Below are 26,772 nucleotides of genomic sequence, written 5' to 3'. Positions count from 1 at the left end.
TAGAAAGTAAAAATAAATTTACAGTCCATATATATCAGTAGGTGATAACTACAGAACCTCAAAAAGGTCTTAAAAATAATGAAAATAGAGGAGAAAAGCCTCAAAAAAGATCTAATGAACTATGTCTATAAATGCCCTAAAAACATTAAAAACTACAAGTATATGTATAAACATAATAATGCAAATAAAAATATATATAAAAAATATATAAAAATCATGACAATTCAAACTTTGGATTTTATCCTGGGGTTGCAGTGCTTTTGGAGGTTAATATATATATATATATATATATATATATATATATATATATATATATATATATATATATATATATATATATATAGATAGATATATTGCTGTATATATATCTAATGACATGTGGATGTATGGGAGTCTGCATATGTATATATGTATATGTGGGTATTTATTTATATGTCAGTTTTGTATTAGAACATTACCCCACCAGATGCGCAGTAGCATGGACCGCCCAAAGCCCTCCCAGTACTCTATGCATAACGTTTACTTTTAAAAGTGCTTTGAATACACATCGGAAGACCATCGCCTGCAAAATGAATATGCAAAGCATTGTAATTATTTCAGTACAAGCCCCTTTTCTGTCTTATTTGCTGATACCAGGATTGTGACATGAAAGCAGTCCAATTTCCAAAAGGTTTGATTATTCAAAAGAACACAGAATATGCTGCATTTATAAAATGTATTACAATATCAGACTTAACATCACAATTTTTTAAAGGGTGAGGGGTGCGAACACATAATATACTACATGTATTTAATCTATTGCAGTATTACACAGACTTAAAATTACAGTTCTGTAAGGGTGCAGGTGGCGACCATTCTGGGGGCTCTTTTGTACTGCATTTATTGAATGTATTTAGTGTCTCACTGCCTCGGAATATTGCTTGTTGCTTTATCTCCAGAAATATGTTCAAAGAAAGGTGGGGGGTGCAGGGGGGGCTTGCCCCCCTGCTAAAGCAGGTACCGCACAGAATTATAGTAAAGAAAGGTGGGGGGCAGGAGTTATGGTTTGGGTTTTGGCAATTCTTTAACTAGTTCATTGTTGCAGTTACTTGAAATAGTGTTTTTCCTCTGCAGCCCAGGAGTGTGTTTTGCTTCAAGTGTTTTTTTTTTTTTTTTGTGTTTGGACCTACAAAGATTCTGACCCGCTAATAGTTGAACGAACCTGTATTTCTTTCCTGCACCTGCTGATATATGTAGTAATTTTTCATTTTTTCTGAGTGCTGCCTCTTCCCCAGTCTGGCATACAGATGCCTTCTCCCCAGCTCTTCACTATGTTAACAACGGTCAGTCAATGAATATTCAGCATGTCACTTGGTAATCTGCATGGCTTGTCACTCAGCATGCAACGTCACATGGACTTGCCCTGTCAATCATGTAGCCAACGCCTATTCCTGCATGACAATCGCAGTGGGGTAATGTTCTAATACAAAGCCTATATGTCTATCTATGTTCGTATACATTTGTACTACAGTGAGGGGGAGGTATATATCTATATAGTTATGGGTATTCATACAAACACATATACTTCTAAATATTTAGCTACATATCCAGTAATGTTGACTTGTATTGCTGGATACTGTGTTTCGTGTGCATGCTGGCCAACCTTGTGTGCCACGTATGCTTTGTGATACCTACAACTGACTCCATTAGTGTACACAGCATCACACATGACACCGTCTGTTGGATATGGTGTGCTTAAGGCACTTTCAAGCGGTTGTAAGCGGGTTTGGGCAGAGGTTAGCACTGCTGACTTCCGGTCACATTGTGTTAGTGTCTCCTTTGCTTGATCTGTGTCAGTGGTGCTTCACCACGCCCAAACGCACGTGCACACACTTACTAGTGCTTACATATGCTTACTACTGCTTGTCTGTGCTTACACCTGCATACTGCTGACTTATTCATTATGGTACTGACTCTTAACATGAATTTTATGCAGTACTCCATTTCACATTTAAATGTTATTTAGTAGGTTATAAAGAAATAAAATGTAAATATATGTCCATATACAGATTTCACATGGAAAATGGTATGTGCTGCAGTGGGACATGAAACAGAAATGCCTGCTCATTAGGCGGATACTCTGACCACTACACTATTGCTGTGCTGTTTCATTTGCATATATCTTCCTTGTTATCCTCTTCAGCCTTTTAAGCTGCTTTAACCGTAACTAAGTGATGGGCACACCTGCACACCTACGGTTAGCTGTACTCTGAGTTTTAGAGATGAATACAGGGGTTACTTCTTTTTATTTTTATATCCTGTTGCTGTTGTACACATGGGGGACTGTTGGTTGGGATATACGGACACCTATAAGTGGTCTCGCTCATTTATTTACAGTTTCTGCTGTTCTGCTTTGCAGGGGCATGTTTATTCTGAGAGCTCTGCTCTCAGACACTCCCCCTTCACTCGTCCATGCTCCATATAGGATTAGGAGGTCAGACAGCATGCCTTCATTAATATGCTTGGCGTGCTGCCATCCTCCTCCTAAACGGCCACTTCCGTGCAGGACTAGCCTAATCCTGCACAGAGGATTAGTGAATCCGGGGGACTTAATATTATAAGTTAAGCCATAAAACTAGAATTGCTAGTTAAACTGGCTCTGTGGCACACAGATATTAAGCATTGGTATATTACCAGAGTAACAATTTCAGGTTTGATTAGCAGCTTGGCTGCTGGAAGAGGCAGGAGAGACAGAACAAGTGTGCAGCTGCTGTTTGTTTATTCATCGGTTGGAGAAGGCTGGGACACAGCTCTGGATCACTGGATGGGGGACACCAAGAGGGAGCACTAGGTTTGATCTGATGTAGAAAGACCTACTAAGCATAAGCTGCCCCTGTGCCAGTGTATTGTCTGAGGAGATCTGTGTGTGCAGGTACACTTCTCTAATAGCAGGCAGCATGTAGCAGAGCTCAAGGAAACCACTATTGGGCTTAGCAGCTCCTTGAGGGGAAGTAATTACTCCGCCAGACCCAAAAGCTGATCTACTGTCACTGCCTGACACTTGTCATTAGGGAACAGATGAGCAGATAAGATTTCCCAGGCAAGAATGAATGGGTGACAGGACTCTTGCACAGCCAAGGATTGCCTAGCCTGTGCCCCCAGTGGAATTAATGGGCCAAGTAAGTCAAGGTAGCAGAGCTGTCAGGTAGGTCCAGTAGAGGCAGCGGATCATAGGAACTCTAGTGGAGGAAGATTAGAACTATTAGCTGTCTGGGCAGATGTATTTACACCAGGTTAGATGAACTTATGAATAACAAGAGGTACACATGCTAGTAGGAATGCAAAGAGGATACTGAATTCATAACCGGAATAAAACAATGAACAGATAAGGCATAGAAAAGTTCTTATGAAAAGGGAAACTGAAAGGGAAAAAAAAGCTGTTAAGTAAGGGTCATCCACAGTAGATGAAACAAAAAGTCCTTGAGTGCCCTACAGTTTCTATTTCTGTATTTTCTAATGAACTCACCCCATAGCCCTTCCAAATTTCAGTCTTATCTCACAATAATTCACCTGATTTTGCACCATAGTCATTAATTAGCTCACTGTTTTGACCATGCACCCTCCACATGAAGGTTGTTTTTTTATGAAAAAAAGCACTACTTCACATTACCTCTAAGCTGTTTTAGGAACTTTTAATTTTTTTTCAAATGCTGGAGCAGACATGTACATGAAGATGACAAACAAGAATGTATATGAACAATGAAAATGAACCACACAAATCTTGAAATGGAGTCAAGCATGGTAGCTTAATTCTAATGCAGAAAAAGAAAAAGGTATTATTCTATGAAGTAATAAGCTGGAAAAGACATAAGAAGTTGGGATGGTAGGGAGCAGAGGGAATGTTAAATGTGGGAAGGGGATTTGGGTAATTACATCAGATAAACCAAAATCTGTGGTGGTGGTGCTGCGGTAGCATTGTCGTCTCACAGTAAGATGTTGTCCTGTTCGATTCTCAGCTAGAGTATCTTCTGTGTGGAGACATGCGTGAATGGGCGTACCTTTGTTGAAGGTTGTGCATCAGGGCTGGCAACTCAGCATGTAAAAATCTACTGCCAATCATTAGCGGACTGGAGTTCCACTGTGGCGACCCCTAACCGGGAAAAGCCGAAAGACACAACAACATCAGATAAACCAAAAGTATATAGGTAGTGTGTCAGTGCAACAAATTAGACCTTTGGGGTACTAGGTTACATAAAAAAGGCATCTTCACTAGAAAAAAGAGACTGGTATCATTTTTTACAGGCACACGGTAAGCCCCTTATGGAATACAGGGATTATTTCTGGAACCCACTCTTCACAAAGGCAAAGGCCTGCATAATTCAGAAAGAACCCAGCCTTGAGAATAAATTGCTGTGACAGAAAGGGACAGTTCATGACTGCAAAAAAAGTGATTTAAAGACAGATTAACTGCAATGAGGAAAGGCTTCGTTACATGCTAATTTGCATGTCTATGAACTGAGTAGTGCTACTGCTAGTGTTAATCAGCATTTGCTGGAGTAATCACTGGTGGTGGCCTAGGTATGGCTTTGACATATGCAGCCCCCCACCATGCCCTGTCCCATACAGATGCAAACATTCAAATGGACACATCCCCCTACTTCTCAGCTGTCCCTCATTTTACAGAACATCCATGATTTTGCCTCTTTTATTTGCTGTGTCCCTCATGAATGAATAGTCAGCCAATAATGCCAATCATTAAAGTTCCATAATTATTATTCTTTTTTAAATGCTTTGTGCTGCAAAAATCTGTTCTATTAACTTGATCTACTTAAAGTAATATTTCAAAAATGTCTGTGCTGTCTAATATTCCCTACAGTATTACAGACTTTCCTTGTTAGTGTAGTGGAGATGAGAGGTGTAGAAGCCACCCTCAACACACACATACTCACAAACATTCTCACACTCACTCACATACACACACTTTCACAGACATTCTTAAAGACACACACACACACACACTCATACACACATAGACACACACACACACACACACACACACACACACACACACACACACACACACACACACACACACACACACACATAGACACACGCACACACACACACACAAATAAACACCTACTCTACCTATTCCCTTACTAACCCCATTACTGTGACCATCCAGGTAGATGTGCACACACACACACACACACACACACACACACACACACACACACACACTTACTCACTTAAAACAAGTCATGCCCCTCTACACATGCACACATGCTGTCACACATATACACACACTAGTCACACCCTCCCACAACTACCTCTCAGCTAAGCTTCCCGACACTGACCTGTTATGTGGTCTTTCCCATTTCAAAGTAATGGCTGAAGATCACCTTTTGACTTTGTTAATTAATGTGGCTGTAGTTTATGCAGCTGAGTGATTCTCCTACTTATTCCTCTGTATAACTCTCTAGCCATAGGCATTTCCTGGGGAGAACACATGGCTAATTAGCATATACAGTTCCCCTGGAATGCCTCATTAGTATCGTGATAAGCCTTGGGGACAGTCCATCCTAGTGACTCTACAGACCATGTAGAATCACAGTGATGGGGCTATCTATGAAGTGGAAATAGCTACCAACAGCAGGCAAATAGGCACATTAAGGCTTACTTCTAGGAGTAGCCTTTTTTTGAATCTAAGGGAAGGATTAAATAAAAGCATTTCTGAGTATGGCAGCAAAAATGGTGTATGAAGATGACCAGACTGTGCATAAAGACAGACCTGAAGAACTTTGGTAGTCTTGAAAAAAGTATCAATGAGGATATGCCAGAAGTTTTCAAGTAATCTGAAGGAATTCATGGAGCTCAAGTGGATGCCATTTAAAAAAAAAGTAGGGTTGCCACTTTTTTAAATGTTCAGAGTGGGGTATTTGCTAAGGAAATGCATGACTTTGTAGGATACACCATATCTACAACCACTGTAAAAGGACTGGGCTTTACTTTTTTGCCATCATAAAAGGTTGTAGTCATAGAATTTGGGTTAGTTTTATTGTTAAATATTATATTAAGGTGTCTCAGATATGACTGGATATGCAACAGAAACTAAGGACATTTTTTTGTCCTAAAATCTCAGGAGATTTGCCTTTTGTTACTTGTTTTATGCAGAATTAGGCTACCCAAACAGTGTCTGTTCTGCATAAAGTGGGACAGACTGTAATCCTAAAAACAGACATATGAGAGCAGCAGGACACCATTGGAGATACAACGTAGAAAGCTCATGGTAAATGCAAGGTGTTTGTTCACAGAAAGGTGATGGATGGATGGATGGATGGATGGATGGATGGATGGATGGATGGATGGATGGATGGATGGATGGATGGATGGATGGTACAGCCTTTCTGAAGAGGTTGCAGGCTCAAATATTGTGATAGCTACAACAATGCACAAAACATAGGTAGGGTTAACACCATCATAGCTACAAGAACTATAATCTTTTAATATTCTAAGATGCATAACTGAGAACTGGAACCAAATAAAAAACTGTAAAATCCACAAAAAGGCAAATCAAGGTAAAAAACTCACTTTATTATCAAGTAAGTTAGCGCTTTCGTACAAATAAATAAATTGTACTTCCTCAGACAAGAAACCCAGCATACAGATGGTATTTAAACTTATAAGATCAATTAAACATTTCATTGAATCACTGGAAAACCCGCCACTTTCTTAAAGCAACATTAACTAAGATATAAGATTATTAAAAATGTATATTCGATTCACATTACTTGAAATGTGGTGCTAGAAAAGCACTAACATTTTCCTGCAAACACAATACATGGTTAAATACTGTGAAGATATATCCAATAACAAATGAAAATAAGAAGCAAAAACTTCCCCTTATCACCTAACCTAAAATATTATCTTTCTAGGGCTTTTAATTTAAGGAGACATTTGATGGAACACAGCATTTAAACCAGGCGAACTGTATGCATTGGTTCTAAATTGCCATAATAATTTGCATTTATCTAAAAAGAGTTCCCATGGTCCCCCTCTAATGTTTTTCTTGACCTGATCTATCACAGTAAACAGAAACTTATGTGTTGGATACATGATCACGTGTTGGGCTAAAGCATTATTATCAACACCTCGAGAGATGCTGTATAGATGTTCGTAAATACGCTGCTTAAATGCCCTTTCGGTTTTACCTATATAAAAAGCCAAACAATTTTGGCATGTAGCAAGATACACTATTCCTTGAGAATTGCAATCAAATTTGCCACTGATCCTATATTTTTTATGTCTGACTTGAAAATGCTCACCTGTTTTTATATGACAGCAGTATTTACATCTCCCGCATATGACCATCCCAACATAACGCCTATTATATATGGTATTATTATGGGCCCTTTCTAAAAGATTTTTAACATTGATTCCTCTTTTATAAATAATTCTTGGTTGCATTTCCAACGTTTGCATCAATTTCTGGTCTTCTAAAATTAAAGCCCAATTGTTAAATAGAATGTTTCTAATAGATTGAGACTCACATGTATAAGTGGTCAAAAAGCTAGTGCTAAAATTGTCATTAGAATTGCCAACTTGAGAACTAGAATCAATTTAAGTCACTACATTAGTAAGACCTCCATGAAATAAAGGTTTGAAATGTCCTGTGGTTCTCTTAAAGGCAACTTCCTGAATTAAGTTGTCCAGAAGGTTGATTGGATATGAATGTTTGAGGAACATAGATCTAAGAACCTTGCATTCCAATACAAAATCACTATCCATAGATGTCATATGGGAAGCTCTAACAAGCTTCCCTTTGACTATTCCTCTTTTTTGGTGTGAGGGATGATTACTCTTGAAGTGCAAAAACGAGTTTGAATAAGTAGGTTTTCTGTAAATTTTAGTCGAAAACCTATTATTCATCAAATCTTTATATAAACAAATATCTAAAAAGCTGGTACATTGCACATCAAAAGAAAAAGTAAACTCCAAAAAAAAAGGTGAAATGTCTCATCCGTTCTACCAGATCAGATGCTATATGTTGATCACCTGCCACTAGAAAAAACGTCATCTTGGAAGTGGGTATACCGTATGACTTACTCTCATAACTGAGAGTCTTGGGATATAGTGAGCAAAAATGCGGATTTCTACAAACCAAGTCCGAGATATCCCTTTCTCAAAATAGTGAGCAAAAACGCGGATTTCTACATACCAAGTCTGAGACGGCTCTTTCTCAAAGTATTCTCTTTTCTCCAAGGTATACATAGCAAATTTGGAGTTGATATATTTAAGTTTGGTAGTGTGTGTGTGTGTGTGTGTGTGTGTGTGTGTGTGTGTGTGTGTGTGTGTGTGTGTGTGTGTGTGCATGTGTGCGTGTGTGTGTGTGTATGTGTGTGTGTGTGTGTGTGTGTGTGTGTGTGTGTGTGTGTGTGTGTGTGTGTGTGTGTGTGTGTGTGTGTGTGTCAGAGGGGACTTGCCCCCAACAAAAATAAGCTTTAAAGGAAAAACAGTGATGCTCAACATATTAGGATCACTAATGAAATCACTGTTCTGCATTACTGAACTTTTTTTTGGAGTTCCACAATTTCCAGATACCAGTCTCAGAATTTACAGCAGGGAGCGTATGAAACAGATGTAAGATTAACATTGAGATAACTATAAGAATGTATAAAACAGAAGTGTTAACACTGTGTTAGCGTAAGAGAATATAAAAGAGAAATAGAATTAACTCTCTGATAGTTAGAACACATAAAACAGATGTTAGATTAATGTTGTGGCAGTATTAAATGCATAAATCAGAAGTAAGGCTAACACTGTAATAGCTATAAGAATGCATAAAACAGAAAATTAACTGTGGTAGCTATAAGAATGCATAAAACAGAAGCAAGATTAATACTGTGATAGTTATATGAATGCTTTAATTTATCCATATGCTAGCAAAGCGGGCAGACTAGGTGAGACGTGGTTATTCACTGCATCCAGAACATGTATGTGCCTAATGCATACAAAAAAAAATCACTGTGCAAAACTGTTTCTGTATCAAATTGTTTAAATGCAGTACTGTAAGGTTTTTGAGTGCTGCTTTCCAGTTTACAAAATGCAGCCTTATTTTTTTTGCCTCTGTACATGAGTTTTCCAGACGTATTTACCTTTTAAGGTTGGAAGTTATGGCACTGGAAGCACACATGCTACTAGCATAGCAAAATGTGAAAAATGTAAAATAAGAAAATGATTCAACTTTACAGATTAATGAGATGATGCAGTAAGCTATAGAGGAGTGATACCATACTGAGTTCAGTTCCCACAACCTTCTTCTTTGAACTGTGAAGCACTAAACAAAATTGTTCATCACCCCTAATCCTGGCAGTTTGTTGAACAAAGCTCTTGGTTACTCCTAAAACTAAATGTTGTATACAGTAGCTTTTATCTAATGAATGCAGATTAAAAGAAAATGAATATCAACATCTGAAGGGTTTAATTGCTCATTTCTACATCGAACATAACAAGAAGCGATCCAACTAAGTAACTCTTTTTTTTGCAGCCTGCAATGCCTATTCCCGCACAGCCCAGCATGGGATATCCTGCTGTAAGTAAAACTTGTTCTTTGGTTTTGTAGGGTGAAACTTTCTCACACACACACACACACACACACACACACACACACACACACACACACACACACACACACACACAGGTCTATATAATTTAATTGAAGCCCCAATTCGCAGAACACATATTCCTCAAACTTAAGGTACTGAATATTACTTCAGCAAAGAATTACATCATCAAAAAGATTTCTCAGGGAAAAAAACTACTTGGCCACCAGAGCGATTGTAACACAAATTACATTATCCTAAACTCACCAAGGTGGGGGGCTTTGCCCCCCACAACCTGCAACATGTTCCAACTCTGAGACCACACTACATTAGGGAAAAAAGCAAATCTGTTACAACGGCCAACTAACCCTCTTCATCAGGAAAAAATTTCAATGATGTAATCCTTCGCTGAAATGGTATTCGATGCTTTAAGTTAGACAAATAGACATTCGGTGAATTGGAGCATCGATGAAATGATAAGTACCACACACACACACACACACACACACACACACACACACACACACACACACACACACACACACACGTGCTCGCATGTGCACGCGCATACACACACAAACATATATATATACATACACACACACACACATATAATATATATATATATATATATATATATATATATATATATATACATGTGATTTTTATAATTTGGAAGTAGTGCACATTAATGTTGTAAGAGAAACTGATATTCATATTTAGTTATGCAAATACAAAATATTTAAGCTGCCTCAGCTCATAAATTTTTTTTTCCAATGCATGTCTGTCATCTTGTTGTATATGACCATTTTTAAGTTTTCTCTCAATAACCAACAATGCAAAGCAAAATATGTTTTTAACTTACTTTACTGATGTGTCTTCTGAAGTGTGTGGTTCTCCCTAAGTACTACGATTGCACAGAGACTTCAATGTTTTTTTTAATTGATCTTATCTCACATTGCCACTACCACTCTTCCCTTTAAGTAAATCCATTACGTAGAAATATTTTAATGTGTGGGGGGAACAACAGCATGGTCTTTCTGCATTTGGAAGCCACTATCAGAAATTAATCTAGGACCTTCACTCTTCTAACTCCAGATCTTCTACACAACTTACTGTCTAGCATTATATGTATTTACCTTAACAGACAAGCAGCTAAGATGCAAAGCAAGCATATTCTAAACATCTTATCTTGAATGAATTGATGACATTTAGGACTCTACCTTTTTAAATGGTTTTAATCTATAACAGCACTAGCAAAAAGAACTACAAAGAAGTTTTGCTAGTAAATTTCAGATTATTGCTCCTAGTTCTATCACCTAGAGGAGTACTATGACAAAAATGGCCAAAGTTGGAGTAGGACCATGGGCACTGGAAGGGTCAACTGGGGTAGAGGTAATAATAATAATAATAATAGTTAGCTTTTGCTGGGTCACCCTTCCTGGGAGAGGAGAGGTGGTTTGTGTTTGACCTCTGCTCCTGTAGAGCTAGAGTCCTGCATGATAGTCTCAGACCAGGAGTATGGGGACTTGGTTTCATAAGATGGTGACAGTAGCTCTCAGGGGATATATGTATGTGAAAACATGCATGAGTCAGAGGGAGGACACTGGATGCCCAGTGATGATACAGTGTTCAAATCAGCCATTTAGGGTGTGAAGTTATGGTCATTTAGAAATATTCCTGCCACCCTGAGTAAGTGAACACCTTCAGGGGTTTAGTTCTGGAGGTAGGTCAGCAGAAGTGGTGGCAGTAGAAGTTGTGGCAGGGACCAGATTACTAATGATAGTGGCCCACACCTGTAAGTCCTTTGGGATGCTAGTATGGATGAACTGCTGAAAGATGGAACCAAAATTGGCCAGTTGGTCATAGGACAGCTGCTACACAAGCAACACTCATGGCTGCCTGAATGATGTCCCCTCTGGATAGCTCCTGCTGACTTGTTGGTGATACTCATTAGAAGAGGAAGGAAGTGGGTTGAAGTCCAATTGGTGTGGAAGGCTTGATGATTGATTGGCAAGGACAAAAAACATAGAAAAGCGTTGATTTTTTTATTGGTGTCCTGTTTCTACCAATCAAGACGGTCCTTTTAAACAACCATGTTTCCGAAAAGTCAGATTTATATTGAATGCTTTTCTTTATCATCCTAGATTTTTTCACCCAGGATAACACTTAAAAAGGGACTGATAGTTACTGCACATGATCTCCTTACACAAGACCTAGTATTATGAATCAGTCTGTGATTATCTGTAGGCATACTGTTCATTATTCTTAAAATGCACTCTTACCTTTTCTTGTTATTAGAATGTATTGCACATTTTGGACAAAGGATTGGAGTGTCGTGCAAATGGCCACAGCAGCTTTAGATCAACAACACTTTTCATTGAATGTTTCTCCCTGACCCTGGCTTGCATCCAAAAATCACTGTTCATCTTGTTATATATAATACTTCAGAGGAAAGCACAGAGTCACTGATCAGCTATGTAAATCTGCAGGGCAATGTGGAGGACATTAAGGTGTTTGTTTATGAGGCGTGTCTTTCTTTATTTGTAATGAGGAGGTAGAAAAGCAATTTTATAGATGACCAACTGCTATCAAGCTCAACACTGGTACCTGAGGCCTTCATGTTTTGAGAAGATTCAAAGTGATATAGTAAGTAAATTAAATAAAGTGGTTTTGCACTGTAAAAACAAAATAATTACTTTTTGTTAGAAATACAGTAATGTAGCTAAACCACACCAAGAAAGGAAGGATGGATGGATGGAGTACCAAAATAGATGTTTTTTTTTAAGCAGGAGATCATTTAATAGACTCTGCTGACATAGTGCCTAGTATTTGAATACAGATTGAAGGAAAGGTGTACACTAATAAGTAACGGTACTGTGCCACCTTGTTCTGATGTATGGCGATAATTACATGATGGCAAAGGGAACTTGTCTAACTGCCAAAACTCTCCCTGCCCATGGCTATGCGGTAGAAGTGATGGCATACCTTTGTGGTATTGAACCAGAATGGCCATAGCAGATAGGCTTAAAAGTGAACATGACTGACCTTATTATGACAAGATCTCCCCATACAAAGGAAAGGTCAGATTTCTGAAAAGCAATCTACTTTGAAATCAATCCAATTTTCTGTGAGGCTTACTTACTGAAAAATACACTCAGCCACAGCTTTTTAATCTTATCTCTAAACTTAGAAGTCTGTTATATGAATATATCTTCTGCAGTCCAGTGTCCCTGGAACTCCCTAAGGTTACCACGGAATCACTGTCAGACATATTTCATTCCTGACATATATTTCCTGGAAGCAGGCCTTTCCTCTTAGTCACCACATTCTAGTATACTTCTTCCCCATTGTCTTTGAGCAGATTCTAATACACACTCAACATAGCTTTTCTGTGCATGCTCAAAATGGTATGTTTTTAGACAGAGAAAAAATGACTTTGTATATACCATATTAAGAATGCTATTGTTTGTATAATTTGTTTATAGCTGTTATCAGATATCGGACTAAGATATTCTGCTCCATTATGAACAACACTTATGTAGACTTAATCCTCTATTACCTATTTCTGGGAATTTGACAAAGAGGGAACTGAATGGGCTATGAGGGAGCCTAGCTGATAGAACTTTGTACAATTGATAAATGAGTATTTAAGACATAAGTAAATTGTTAACATTTTTTTTCTCTTCCAGATGCCAAACTACCCAGTAAACCTTCCAGTAAGTATTTCAATAAATTGTTTAACAGTAAAACTCCTTCATTTGCATGGACAGTTTTAGTCTCTAGAGAAATATTTCAGTTTTCAAAACATTACTTCAACTCTAAAACTTCCTGTGCTGTTCGTATGGCGAAAGATGTCACTTTGTTCCCCAGTTTTATCACTGTCTGTGATACAGGGCCCTTTAGGACAGAGTAAGGTGGTACATCAGGCACAGCCGCAGCAAGGTGGAAGAAATGTAGTGCCTATTGTGCAGCTACTGCTACATGAAATCTTTATAAAACTGTTCCTTTTCTGACATCTAAATTTCATTCAAACTGCACACCATACACTGAAACACTAATATTCCTGTGTTGAATTTGTAGACATTAGTAATTATTTCTGACAATGTCCATCTGAGCAATAGCCATTTCCGCAAAACTGGCTAGCCTGTCCTAATTTAGTGTGAACCTGGAGGAAGTGTAAAGCAGCAGGAGTAAGGGGGTCTCCTAGCCATCAAACAAAAAATAGTATCATATTTAGTCCATTTTATCAGCCACTTTTACTGGAGCAAGAACATATAATATGACCAGTATGGTCCTGTGTGGTATTTCAGAAACATTTTAATGAATTTTTGATCTTGTGTAGATGAGTTGGCAACTTTATTTTGTTTGGTTTGTCAACACCATTCTAATTTCCTATCAGCTTTTCTTTTGGATACTTCTGAACAATATGTCTACCAGATTAATGGAATTTAGGAGACCACTCCCCAGCAAGTATTGACCTTAGCCAGTTAAACTGCTCTCCATTTTTATGAGCACTGTAGATCAGCTGCATGGATCTGACACCCCAGTGCTGACTATGAAGTTGACTGACAATGCTGTCCTCTAATGTCGCTGATTTTTTGGCCCTTGGTAGTACTTCCTCATTTCCAAACACCACATAACTTGCCAGATGCACTGTGCTTAGGTGATTAGCAATGGTTATTCATGGCTGGCCATCACAACAAGCCATTTAATTATTTTCACTTTTTTATTTTTAATTACTGTTTCTAAATACAAAAACTGCACAATCTTTATGCAGTTTTATCCTGGTTTTATAAATGCCAGTTTCATGGGTTGTATTTCTACCCATCTCTGAGTTACGTTTGAGTTACTTTATATATAATTATTCATGTACTTGCAGAGTCATTCTTTTCATGCATGTTAGTCACATAGTAAAGGTTATTTCAGAATTTGTTAGTTTATGGATTTATTTTGCTTACTTTAGTGATAGATTAGATAGAGATGGATTTAACTTGTTGGTAATGTCATAATCTGACTCCTTAACTGCAGTCCATGCTTTGCTTTGTTTTTGTGTTTTCTTTTTCATTTTAAATTTTAAGGAGTGTTGATTTAGATTGGTAATATTATTTTGGGAAGTTCTGTATGGGCATTTTGTTTGCGTAATGTGTGACATTACTGTTTTTTTTGCACTGAATAAATGGGAAATGCAGACTTTTTTTCTGGGAGGAGGATTGAGGTTGTTTAGTGTGTGTGTGTGTGTGTGTGTGTGTGTGTGTGTGTGTGTGTGTGTGTGTGTGTGTGTGTGTTTTGCATGTATTCTGTGTGAAATGTTTATTTTTTACTGAGAAGCATAAATATAATAATAAATATAAAATAATATAAAATGAAATATAATACTTGTCAAATGTCAAAAATAAATAAATATGGCAGAATCAGGGGACTTTGACAGTGTGCAAGTAAATGCTTGATGATAATGTACAAAAAGAATGCAGACACATTTTTCATAGCATATCAAAACTGTAGGTAAAAAGCAAATGCTACAGTGTACTGTGTGTTTGTGTGTGTGTGTGTGTGTGTGTGTGTGTGTGTGTGTGTGTGTGTGTGTGTGTGTGTGTGTGTGTGTGTGTGTGTCTAGTGTGAAAAATAATTAATAATGTCAGGAAATACTTTTTAAGAGAAATTTTGGTAGACACATGCACACACTCACACCCATACACACACAAACACACACATTCATGCAGATATATACCACATACTTTTCCTTAATATTACTGACTTTGCCTTTCCCCCCATTGTAATGATTCATATTTTGCTTATGTACACTCCCTTGTTCTTCTCTTTCCTTTTTATGAATAAACAGAGTATAAAGGAATAGTCCAGATAAAATCACTTTAGTTGGCAGATCTAGAAAAGTCTCTCTCTGGTACCCTTCCTGTGGGAGGAATAAAGACTTAAGCTGGTAGATGGAAGAGTCTTCTTGTTCTAATAGCCTTAGAACAAGAACACTAATCCATCTACTTGCTTAAGTAAATAAACAACTGGAAACTTCAACAAGGTGTCTTTATTCCTCCCACAGGGAGGGTGTCAGAGAGAGAGTCTCATAGATCTGCTAGCTAAAGTGATTTTTATCTGGACTTATCCTTTATACTCTGTTTCTTGTTAGTCCTGTCATCCTCTGGGTCACATTTAGGATATCAGATTTCACTCAAGTCCTCTGGATTACCTCTGTTTTCTTTTTATGAATACCGATAAAAAACGTTTGTTAGAACCATTGCTATTCCCATTCAACTCATTCTGTCCAATGGAGTTGTGGAAGTTTGCAGTGTAATGTCCAATGGGTGGAGCCTAACCTTTTTGTCAGAATTAAATTATGTATTCATATTTCAAACAAATATTCATATCATAACTATATGGGTTACTAAAGATGTGTAAATAGCAGACTCTGCGGCACATACTATTTTTATAATGGTGGTATTCTTTAGGTTCTAGGTCTTAAACTGGATTTTATAAGTCACACTAAATGTAGTAACCATTAAGTTTGTAATATTTTGTAAACAGCTGACAATATCTCAGCAACCACTCAAGCTACATGCATACTGTCAACAGTGTTTTGTTCATCAAGCTGACAGCTTTCATAAGAGGCTAAGTAATTCTTGGTTGTTGTGATATTTAGAAAAACATGAAATTTATTACAATATAAATAAATATTACATGGACAGCAATTAATATATCTTAAACAGCATTAGACAGAGGTCAGATATCAATAAACTTGTGTTTGCCATTGTGTAAGCTTTAAGATGAAATCTTTTAATATGTTCTATGTAACATGGTTTTGGGATTATTAATGCAAATATGAAACACCTGAAGGCAACACTCAGCTGTGATGAGTTAAGTCTAACTGTCTGTATTATCATTAAACTCCTGTCTACTATGCTTGCTTTCCTTCACTTCAAATATTTTTCCTACTGACTGATATCCCCACTTCAGTTATCTATCTACATATGGTACACTGTACTAATCTTACTTTATTCCCTGGTTTTCCTGACCAGAAACTTTATCATCTGCACTTTCCCCCATTTCTTTTAGGAACTATATAGACTTCCCTTCATCTGTTTTATCTGTCAAATGCAATAGTGTGTTGTTTTCCTCTCACTTTTGTTCATCCAAATATTCTCTTCCACACCCCCCATCATACAATATACCCCAAGCCTAATAATTTCACCTTTTTCTGAAATTCATTGCTTTTACCTTTATGTGGCATGGGTTTACCAGTTTATTTAATTTGGTCTATGATGCACAGTAATTAGCAAATCACAGCCCACTGTCTGCACAGATTATGCTCCTCCTCTTGGTTGAGACAGCCACTGGAATACCATGATTAAATTAAGTCATCAATCAACAGCATTTGCAACATTCTAACTGGAAGTCACTATACCCCTGTGCTCGTCCTTGTATTGTCAATATTGCTGCTGCCTTGGAGGTAACCAAAAGATTTTTTCTTAATTTTCTGTCAAACCAAATTTGTAGAAAGGATGGCCTGCCAGGCAGAAGTAAAGAGGGTAGGTTGTAGTAACACCTGATAATTCTCACACTTCCAAAGAGATGCTACATTTTCCTTCCTCAAGTCCTCCTGAACTGTTTTGATTTTATCAGAAAACCAAGTAGTAAGTTGTGCTTCCATCTTCACCTCCCTATGTTTTTTGTTATTTTTTCACATAACCTATCCTTTTTTGTTATTCTTTCACATGACCTATCCTTCTATTATTTATTTACCAACTTTCACTTTTGCAAGCTTTTTACGGCTTTTAATTCTGCAAATGAGTTGGCATCTACACTAAACTTCATCTGTAAAAATTACTGTTGAGCAGTGGTGGTCTCCGATTTTTCAAAGACTTGTGAATATAGAACACATTTTTCCAGTTTCCTTTTAACCTCTTTTCCTTCTGTTTTTAAGCAGTGCTCTCTAATGTCCTGAGTCGTCCCTTTCTCTAATATACCCGTGTTTCAGTCATATTTTTATTATCTCTTGCACTGTTTCCCTGACTGCTTCACATGCTCCTTGGTTTGTCTAGCTACATTAACCTGCCCATTTATGACAATATGACCTTGTATTTTCTGAAACCTTTCTGTTCCACTGTTGCTATCATAGGTTTATAGGGTCACAGGTGATTACTAGGCTAAAGGCACAAAGGTCTTAACAAACCTAGCCAATAATATCCAGGATATGACAATATTAACTCTTAATTCACCAGATATGGGATGAGGTAGTATTGAGATAATGAGTACTGAATCATTTTACAGACAGCCTCAGTGTGTGTGTGTGTGTGTGTCTGTGTGTGTGTGTGTGTGTGTGTGTGTGTGTGTGTGTGTGTGTGTGTGTGTGTGTGTGTGTGTGTGTGTGTGTGTGTGTAGGGATGTGGCCAGAAAATTCAATTTTCTACTCACACAGGCTCTTTGCTGTCCTCCACTCAAACTGGAATTTAAAAAATGGACACATATTTCAAAATGCTGCCCCCATCAGTTAAGAAATGTACACAATTTTAGATTAGCATGTGGCTCACTCACTAGGAAGCGCTGAACATGGCTAAAATGTTTTATTGTCGTACCGCTCAACTTCTTTGCTCAAAAATTCAGGACAAAGACCCGATAGCCAGAATATATTTTTAAAAAATAACATTCTAATACATTTAAAAAGTAAATAGAACAGTCAGTTTTTGCATCAATATCCACTTTCAGAACATGAAGAAGTGTGACTCTATGATGTCTGGCATAAATGATGAACCGTAAACCTCCTTTGCTTACCAGAATATCATAAATAAATAAAATACAAAATTAGGGACAATACAAAATCAGAACAGCTGAGAGCTAGTTACTTTATTTGTATATAAGCATAAAGCACTTATATAGATGGACTTTTTTCAGAATGAGCCCAGGAGCATAATGTCATTAAGAGCCTTGCTCAGTCACGCAGAAGGCAAACAGAGGATGAGAGACTCAAGGCCTGTACTTCAGGAAACAGCCTGTTAATGGCTTATAGCTTTAATCCTCTGTGCTAAGTGCAAACTAAACTGCTAGTGCCAGCTATTATATATTAGTTAGACATGATCCATAATTACTCCCTTCAGACTGTGTTATAATGTCATAACACTATTAAGCTTTTAATATTATTCTACACAAACACAATACCAACTTAACAAAAAACTTGGAAAGGACTTTAGGCAGGTTACGCTAATATCATAAATTATAATAAATGCAGCTTACTATATGGAGTACACAGTACCTTAAGTTGTGAATAATTCACAAAAAAGTCAGTCACGTAGTAGATACAAGATACCGACAGAAAAGACTGTCAGTATTTAACGGTATATCCAAAGATTTCACACACAGCTATTCAGCTCGAGAGTCCACTTTCGTAAATACGGTTTTGCAGTACACAGTACCTTGAGTTGTGAGTAATTCACAAAAAATCAGTCACGTAGTAAATACAAGGTACCGACAGAAAAAACTATCAGTATTTAACGATATATCAAAAGATTTCACACACAGCTTTTCAGCTCGAGAATCCACTTATATAAATACTGTTTAACGTTATATGCGGTTTCAGTAACCAACTTGCAATTCAAACTGATAATCCCGCCAAACAATGCTTGTACTATGCGATTTCAATAATCAAGCGTAAGGCGAGTAAAATGCTTTATTAAACACACAAGGCAAGCGCTTTCAACTATGTCTTCATCAGGCCAAACAGTTTTACTTACAATTAGCTTCCTTATATAGGTACTGCTATGGTGATGTCATTTCCTGATATAAATTTTTAAAAATACATACTTAATTTATAAATACAATCAAAAAACAATTAAACTAAACAGATAAAAGTGCTTCATTATGCTCTATATAATACAAATGTAGTTTGCGTATGCTTTAGTTATGTCAGTTTCTCGCATTATAACGCAATTAGGATTGCCACTTTCTATCAAAACTCTTGTTCAAATTATACATATGTAATGACTGTAATGTATATTACAATTCATAGAGTTTCTGCTATGTTGTAAGTGTATTACATTGCAATGACTTTATTTAATGGTATGTTCGTAATTTAACAAGCATAACTGTGCAATTCAGCATATGTGTATGCACACAATTAATAATATCATTTACATTATTCATGGATGTTTGATACTACAATATTTAATGCCAAGTCTCTTATATTAAATATATCTAATATCTCGATGTACAAGTAATGTGTTAAAATATATTTCACAGACGATGAACTGTACACTATGTTAAAATAGATAAAAACATGGTTAAAAATATGTATTTCAAAATAAGTAAAAATATATTTCATACTTAAAAAATAGGGTTTATGTATAAATGTAAATCAAATACTAAACACTGCATAGGTTACATTTATATGTGTGTGACTAATGCAGTTAATGAAACAGTTTAATAGAGCTAATTATTAAAACATAATTCGTCAGCATGTACGTGTATCTACCTAGTTAGTAGTATGGTATGCGTAAATACGTGGATGTTTAATATCACAATACTTAATTCCAAAGTTCTTATTTGGATTATATGTGGTATTTCAACTATGTGAATAAATATATATAAAAAGTTCTATTTATAAATAACAAGTAATATGCTGCGTTAAATAAATCATAGAGATTTCATATTATATAATATATATGTATATAAAAAAGTATGTTAATAAAAATTATTATTAAACAATGCATAATTTTGGATTTTATGCAATAATGCAGTTAAAAATTCAAGATTACATATGGACATAGTATAATCATACATGATAAACAAACATGAAGAGGGGGAATGTGCCTAAATATTATATGAATAATATTGTATAATAAAATAAAATAAATAACTTCAGTAAAACATTACATTATTGTATACTTGTTAATATAGATATAAATACATAAATAAATAAATAGATAGATAAGGCTTACGGGAATGTATACATATGTATACACATGCATATATGTATATATATAGGTACATGCACAAATATGTGCACACACATACACACATACACACATATAAACATGATTAAGATATATATGCATGTGTGCATATATAAATGTATATTGTGTATAAAATATATTTTATAATTATAGTTGTAATAGTATACATTGTAGACTAAGGCAAACATATAATATTAACATAAAACATAACTATATACAGAGGTAAGAGCATTTTAACCTATTATAAATATAGGAAGTCTTAATGCCAATCTATTTCCATTTCAAGGACTGACTCATAGTTCAATATAGTAAACTTTCAATTTGGCATGTGAAATTCATAAACTATATTGAATAGATGAAAATACTGATGAGTTGTCTCTACAACTTATTATAACTAATTAAATCCAGATTCTATAAACTATAGGATAGCCATACTATGGGATAAATCTGGGTGAGTAGATTATCTCTTTAGCTTTTTAGCTTTTAAAGCAGGTTTGATAGAGACCCTGTCATTCAAACCCGGGATATGGTCCGCCCTCAATCTGATAATCCACTTCACTTCTTTTTGTTCTGTTTTATTTAACACATCTCCTCCTCTAATATTTATCAGGTTGGTATCAATAACTTGAAATAAAAAGGTGTGTTCAACAGAATTACTACATACATGTTTTGATAGGGCATTTTTTTGTGAGGATATCCTAATATGATAGAGATGTTCTCTGATCCTATCTCTCAACCTCCGATCTGTTTTGCCGACATAATATATGGCACAATAAGTACATGTGGCAAGATATATCACGTGCTCAGTGTCACATGTTGCTTTAGCAGAAAATGTAAACTTCTGTGAGGTTACCGGATGTATAAAGGTGTTAGTAGTCTTAATAAAATCACAATATTTACATTTATTGCATCTGTTGGTGCCAACATGATCAGTACATTCATCTCTACTATTTACTCTGCCAGGTCCACACAACATCCTATATATGTTAAGCTTATTCTTATAGGTAAAATGAGGTGAATTTTATATTAAAGCAGAGATATTGGGATCAGTAAGTAATATATCCCAATGTTTATTGTATATGCTTCTAGTTTCTTTTATATCTTGTGTGTAATATAATGGAATTCTAACCCTATTATCTGTGTTATTTGAGGAGGTTGTATCTTCTACTGCAATATTATTTTTTGCAAAGTAGGGTGAGGCTTTCTCTTTCCTTAGATTCTCAATGTCAGATATATTTGCATTGATCTCTTCTATACCATATGAGTGATTTAGAAATTTTTGTATCAATCCATCCATTTCTGTCTGAAACCCTTGTTGGTCAGAACTCAATCTAGATATCCTCATGACTTGACCCTTAATAATATTATTAAATATATGATTGGGGTGCATACTACTACGATGTAAATATGTGTTTCTATAACAATCTTTTCTATAAATGCCTGTATTTAATAGGCCATTAAGTAAACTCTGCACAAATACATCTAGGTATGCAATACAGTCATGAGACTTAATCAAAGTAAATTTCAAATACTCAGTGGTTGTATTCATATCTTGGTAGAATTCTGTAAGTTCTGAATCTTCAGCTTTCCAAATGAGGAAAAGATCGTCTACAAAACGTAGATGTTCAATCTCTCTTTACGATCATTCCAAATAATGAAGGGATACTAAGTATTACAAGATGCTTAAAGAGGGATGGCACACACACAGACAGTAAAATAGAAGTGATTTGCCAACTAATAGAAATAGTTCTTTCTAATAATGTGTTCACCTTTGATAATCAGCTATATGTACAACGGGATGGCGTGGCTATGGGCACGTCATGTGCCAATAGCTACGCCAACGTTGTTATGGCCGATTGGGAGACAGAAAATTTATTTAAAATGTGCAAATTCAAAGAGAATGCCCTGTTCTACACACGTTTTGTAGACGATCTCTTCCTCATTTGGAAAGCTGAAGATTCAAAACTTACAGAATTCTACCAAGATATGAATACAACCACTGAGTATTTGAAATTTACTATGATTAAGTCTCATGACTGTATTGCATACCTAGATGTATTTGTGCATAGTTTACCTAATGGCCTATTAAATACAGGCATTTATAGAAAAGATTGTTATAGAAATACATATTTACATCGTAGTAGTATGCACCCCAATCATATATTTAATAATATTATTAAGGGTCAAGCCATGAGGATATCTAGATTGAGTTCTGACCAACAAGGGTTTCAGACAGAAATGGATGGATTGATACAAAAATTTCTAAATCGCTCATATGGTATAGAAGAGATCAATGCAAATATATCTGACATTGAGAATCTAAGGAAAGAGAAAGCCTCATCCTACTTTGCAAAAAGTAATATTGCAGTAGAAGATACAACCTCCTCAAATAACACAGATAATAGGGTTAGAATTCCATTATATTACACACAAGATATAAAAGAAATTAGAAGCATATACAATAAACATTGGGATATATTACTTACTGATCCCAATATCTTTGCTTTAATAGAAAATTCACCTCATTTTACCTATAAGAATAAGCTTAACATATACAGGATGTTGTGTGGACCTGGCAGAGTAAATAGTAGAGATGAATGTACTGATCATGTTGGCACCAACAGATGCAATAAATGTAAATATTGTGGTTTTATTAAGACTACTAACACCTTTATACATCCGGTAACCTCACAGAAGTTTACATTTTCTGCTAAAGCAACATGTGACACTGAGCACGTGATATATCTTGCCACATGTACTTATTGTGCCGCATATTATGTCGGCAAAACAGATTGGAGGTTGAGAGATAGGATCAGAGAACATCTCTATCATATTAGGATATCCTCACAAAAAAATGCCCTATCAAAACATGTATGTAGTAATTCTGTTGAACACACCTTTTTATTTCAAGTTATTGATACCAACCTGATAAATATTAGAGGAGGAGATGTGTTCAATAAAACAGAACAAAAAGAAGCGAAGTGGATTATCAGATTGAGGGTGGACCGTATCCCGGGTTTGAATGACAGGGTCTCTATCAAACCTGCTTTAAAAGCTAAAAAGCTAAAGAGATAATCTACTCACCCAGATTTATCCCTTAGTATGGCTATCCTATAGTTTATAGAATCTGGATTTAATTAGTTATAATAAGTTGTAGAGACAACTCATCAGTATTTTCATCTATTCAATATAGTTTATGAATTTCACATGCCAAATTGAAAGTTTACTATATTGAACTATGAGTCAGTCCTTGAAATGGAAATAGATTGGCATTAAGACTTCCTATATTTATAATAGGTTAAAATGCTCTTACCTCTGTATATAGTTATGTTTTATGTTAATATTATATGTTTGCCTTAGTCTACAATGTATACTATTACAACTATAATTATAAAATATATTTTATACACAATATACATTTATATATGCACACATGCATATATATCTTAATCATGTTTATATGTGTGCATGTGTGCATGTGTGTGCACATATTTGTGCATGTACATATATATATATATATATATATATATATATATATATATATACATATATGCATGTGTATACATATGTATACATTCCCGTAAGCCTTATCTATCTATTTATTTATTTATGTATTTATATCTATATTAAAAAGTATACATTAATGTAATGTTTTACTGAAGTTATTTATTTTATTTTATTATACAATATTATTCATATAATATTTAGGCACATTCCCCCTCTTCATGTTTGTTTATCATGTATGATTATACTATGTCCATATGTAATCTTGAATTTTTAACTGCATTATTGCATAAAATCCAAAATTATGCATTGTTTAATAATAATTTTTATTAACATACTTTTTTATATACATATATATTATATAATATGAAATCTCTATGATTTATTTAACGCAGCATATTACTTGTTATTTATAAATAGAACTTTTTACATATATTTATTTATATAGTTGAGATACCACACATAATCCAAATAAGAGCTTTGTGATTAAGTATTGTGGTACTAAATATCCACATATTTATGTATACCATATTACTAACTTTGTATATACACGCATACGTTGACGAATTATGTTTCAATAATTCATTTTATTAAACTGTTTTGTTAACAGCATTATTCACATATATATATATGTAACTTGTGCAGTGTTTAGTATTTGATTTATTTATACATAAACCTTATTTTTTAAAATATGAAACACACTTTTACTTATTTTAAAATATGAAACACATATTTTTACCCATTTTAACATAGTATATAGTTCATCGTCTGTGAAATATATTTTAACACATTACTTGTACATCGAGATATTAGATATATTTAATATAAGAGACTTGGCATTAAATATTGCAGTATCAAACATCCTTGAATATTGCAAACGATATTATTAATTGCGCGCATACGCATATGCTGAATTGCATAGTTACGCTTGTTAAGTTACGAACACATTATTAATTAAAGTGATTGCAATGTAACACACTTATAACATAGTAGAAACTGTATGAATTGTAATATACATTACAGCCCGCTACATATGTATAATTTGAACAAAAGTTTTGATACAAAGTGGCAATCCTAATTGCGTTATAATGCAAGAAACTTGACATAACTAAAGCATACGCAAACTACATTTGCATTACATAGAGCATAATGAAGCACTTTGATCTGTTTAGTTTAATTGTATTTTTCATTGTATTTATAAATTAAGTATGTATTTTTAAAAAATTTATATCAGGAAATGACATCACCATAGCAGTACCTATATAAGGAAGCTAATTGTAAGTAAAACTGTTTGGCCTGATGAAGACATAGTTGAAAGCGCTTGCCTTGTGTGTTTAATAAAGCATTTTACTCGCCTTACGCTTGATGATTGAATTCGTATAGTACAAGCATTGTTTGGCGGGAATACCAGTTTGAATTGCAAGTTGGTTACTGACACCGCTTATAACGTAAAACAGTATTTATGAAAGTGGATTCTCGAGCTGAATAGCTGTGTGAAATCTTTGGATATATTGTTAAATACTGACAGTTTTTTCTGTCGGTATCTTGCATTTACTACGTGACTGATCCTTTCGTGAATTGTTCACAATTCAAGGTATTGTGTACTGTGAAACCATATTTGCCATAGTGGAATTTCGAGCTGAATAGCTGTGTGTGAAATCTTTGGATATACCGTTTAAATACTGACAGTTTTTTCCGTTGATACCTTGTATCTACTACGTGATTGACTTCTTGTGAATCATTCACAATTTAAGGTACTGTGTACTCCATATAGTGAACTGCATTTACTACAATTTATGACATTAGCGTAATCTGCCTAAAGTCCTTTCCAGTTTCTTTTTGCTATATTTACCTACTTTTATACGTGGAAGGACTTGTGGTGCCTTGTTCAGAAACACTTTTTGAATTTACAATACCAAATTAACATACAGACTAACACTCTATCAATATGAACTATCCATTCCAATATTTTCTTCATGAAATACTTCACATCTATAATATTAACCCTCATCTGCAAAATGCACAAAAGTCCAAAACAATCCTCATTGATGTGATGCTAAGTCACTACTTACTTACGGAATATATTTTGTTTTATTTTTCAGTGTTGGTTACTAGGGTCATGGCTAAAAATTGAACATTCTGGCCTAGTTCATTAACCTTAAAATAAAAAGAAAAATATCTTAAAGGGGGCACTGCAGTTACATCAAATATACTCCTTGAATATTGTGCTACAGGGAGTAATGGAGGAAAAGGGTAGTGCTTACAAATAAAACAAAAGCAAAAATATCATTTTAACTGAGGCTTCTTTATGATTCTGCCTCTCATGTCTAGAATCAAGAGTGGTAACATGATAAATTTACAAACTACTCTGTATTGTAACTGCCAGAACTTATTCTAAAGTTATTTTCTGATAAATAAAACACTGTTATTCTAGCTGTAATTTATATTGTTTAATATTTTGTCTGTTCTTCAATTTGCATTTTGAATTTTGGTATCCCACAATTCCGTTAGAGTGGGCAGGTTTACACAAATATGTATGCAAATTTTATATTAATCAGTGCCTGGATTTTTGGACAGTTGCACCTGCTTTTCATGGGTGATTGTCAGATTTTTGATGTTTCCAGGTTAAGCGGTATGTCCGCCAGCATTAGGCCAGTCATTGAATATAATGCCCCCTTTGGCATATATCTGTTCAGACACATGCAATAACTGGAACGGCCACAGAGATA

General features: G+C 35.3%; 1 protein-coding gene across 1 annotated transcript in view; it reads left to right on the top strand.

Annotated features, from left to right (window-relative positions):
- The window catches only part of LOC122797878 (galectin-4-like), a 143,004-nt gene that overhangs the window by 52,454 nt on the left and 63,778 nt on the right, over nt 1–26,772 (top strand). The window contains exons 5-6 of the mRNA XM_044066814.1: nt 9,527–9,571; nt 22,322–22,945. Coding sequence (XP_043922749.1) covers nt 9,527–9,571; nt 22,322–22,945 — 669 coding nt within the window. The remainder of the gene's footprint in view (nt 1–9,526; nt 9,572–22,321; nt 22,946–26,772) is intronic.

Source organism: Protopterus annectens, chromosome 1.part0, assembly GCF_019279795.1.
Source record: "Protopterus annectens isolate FY-2018-M chromosome 1.part0, PAN1.0, whole genome shotgun sequence".
In the NCBI taxonomy this organism is placed as follows: domain Eukaryota; kingdom Metazoa; phylum Chordata; order Ceratodontiformes; family Protopteridae; genus Protopterus; species Protopterus annectens.
This window is presented reverse-complemented; position numbering and strand designations above follow the sequence as displayed.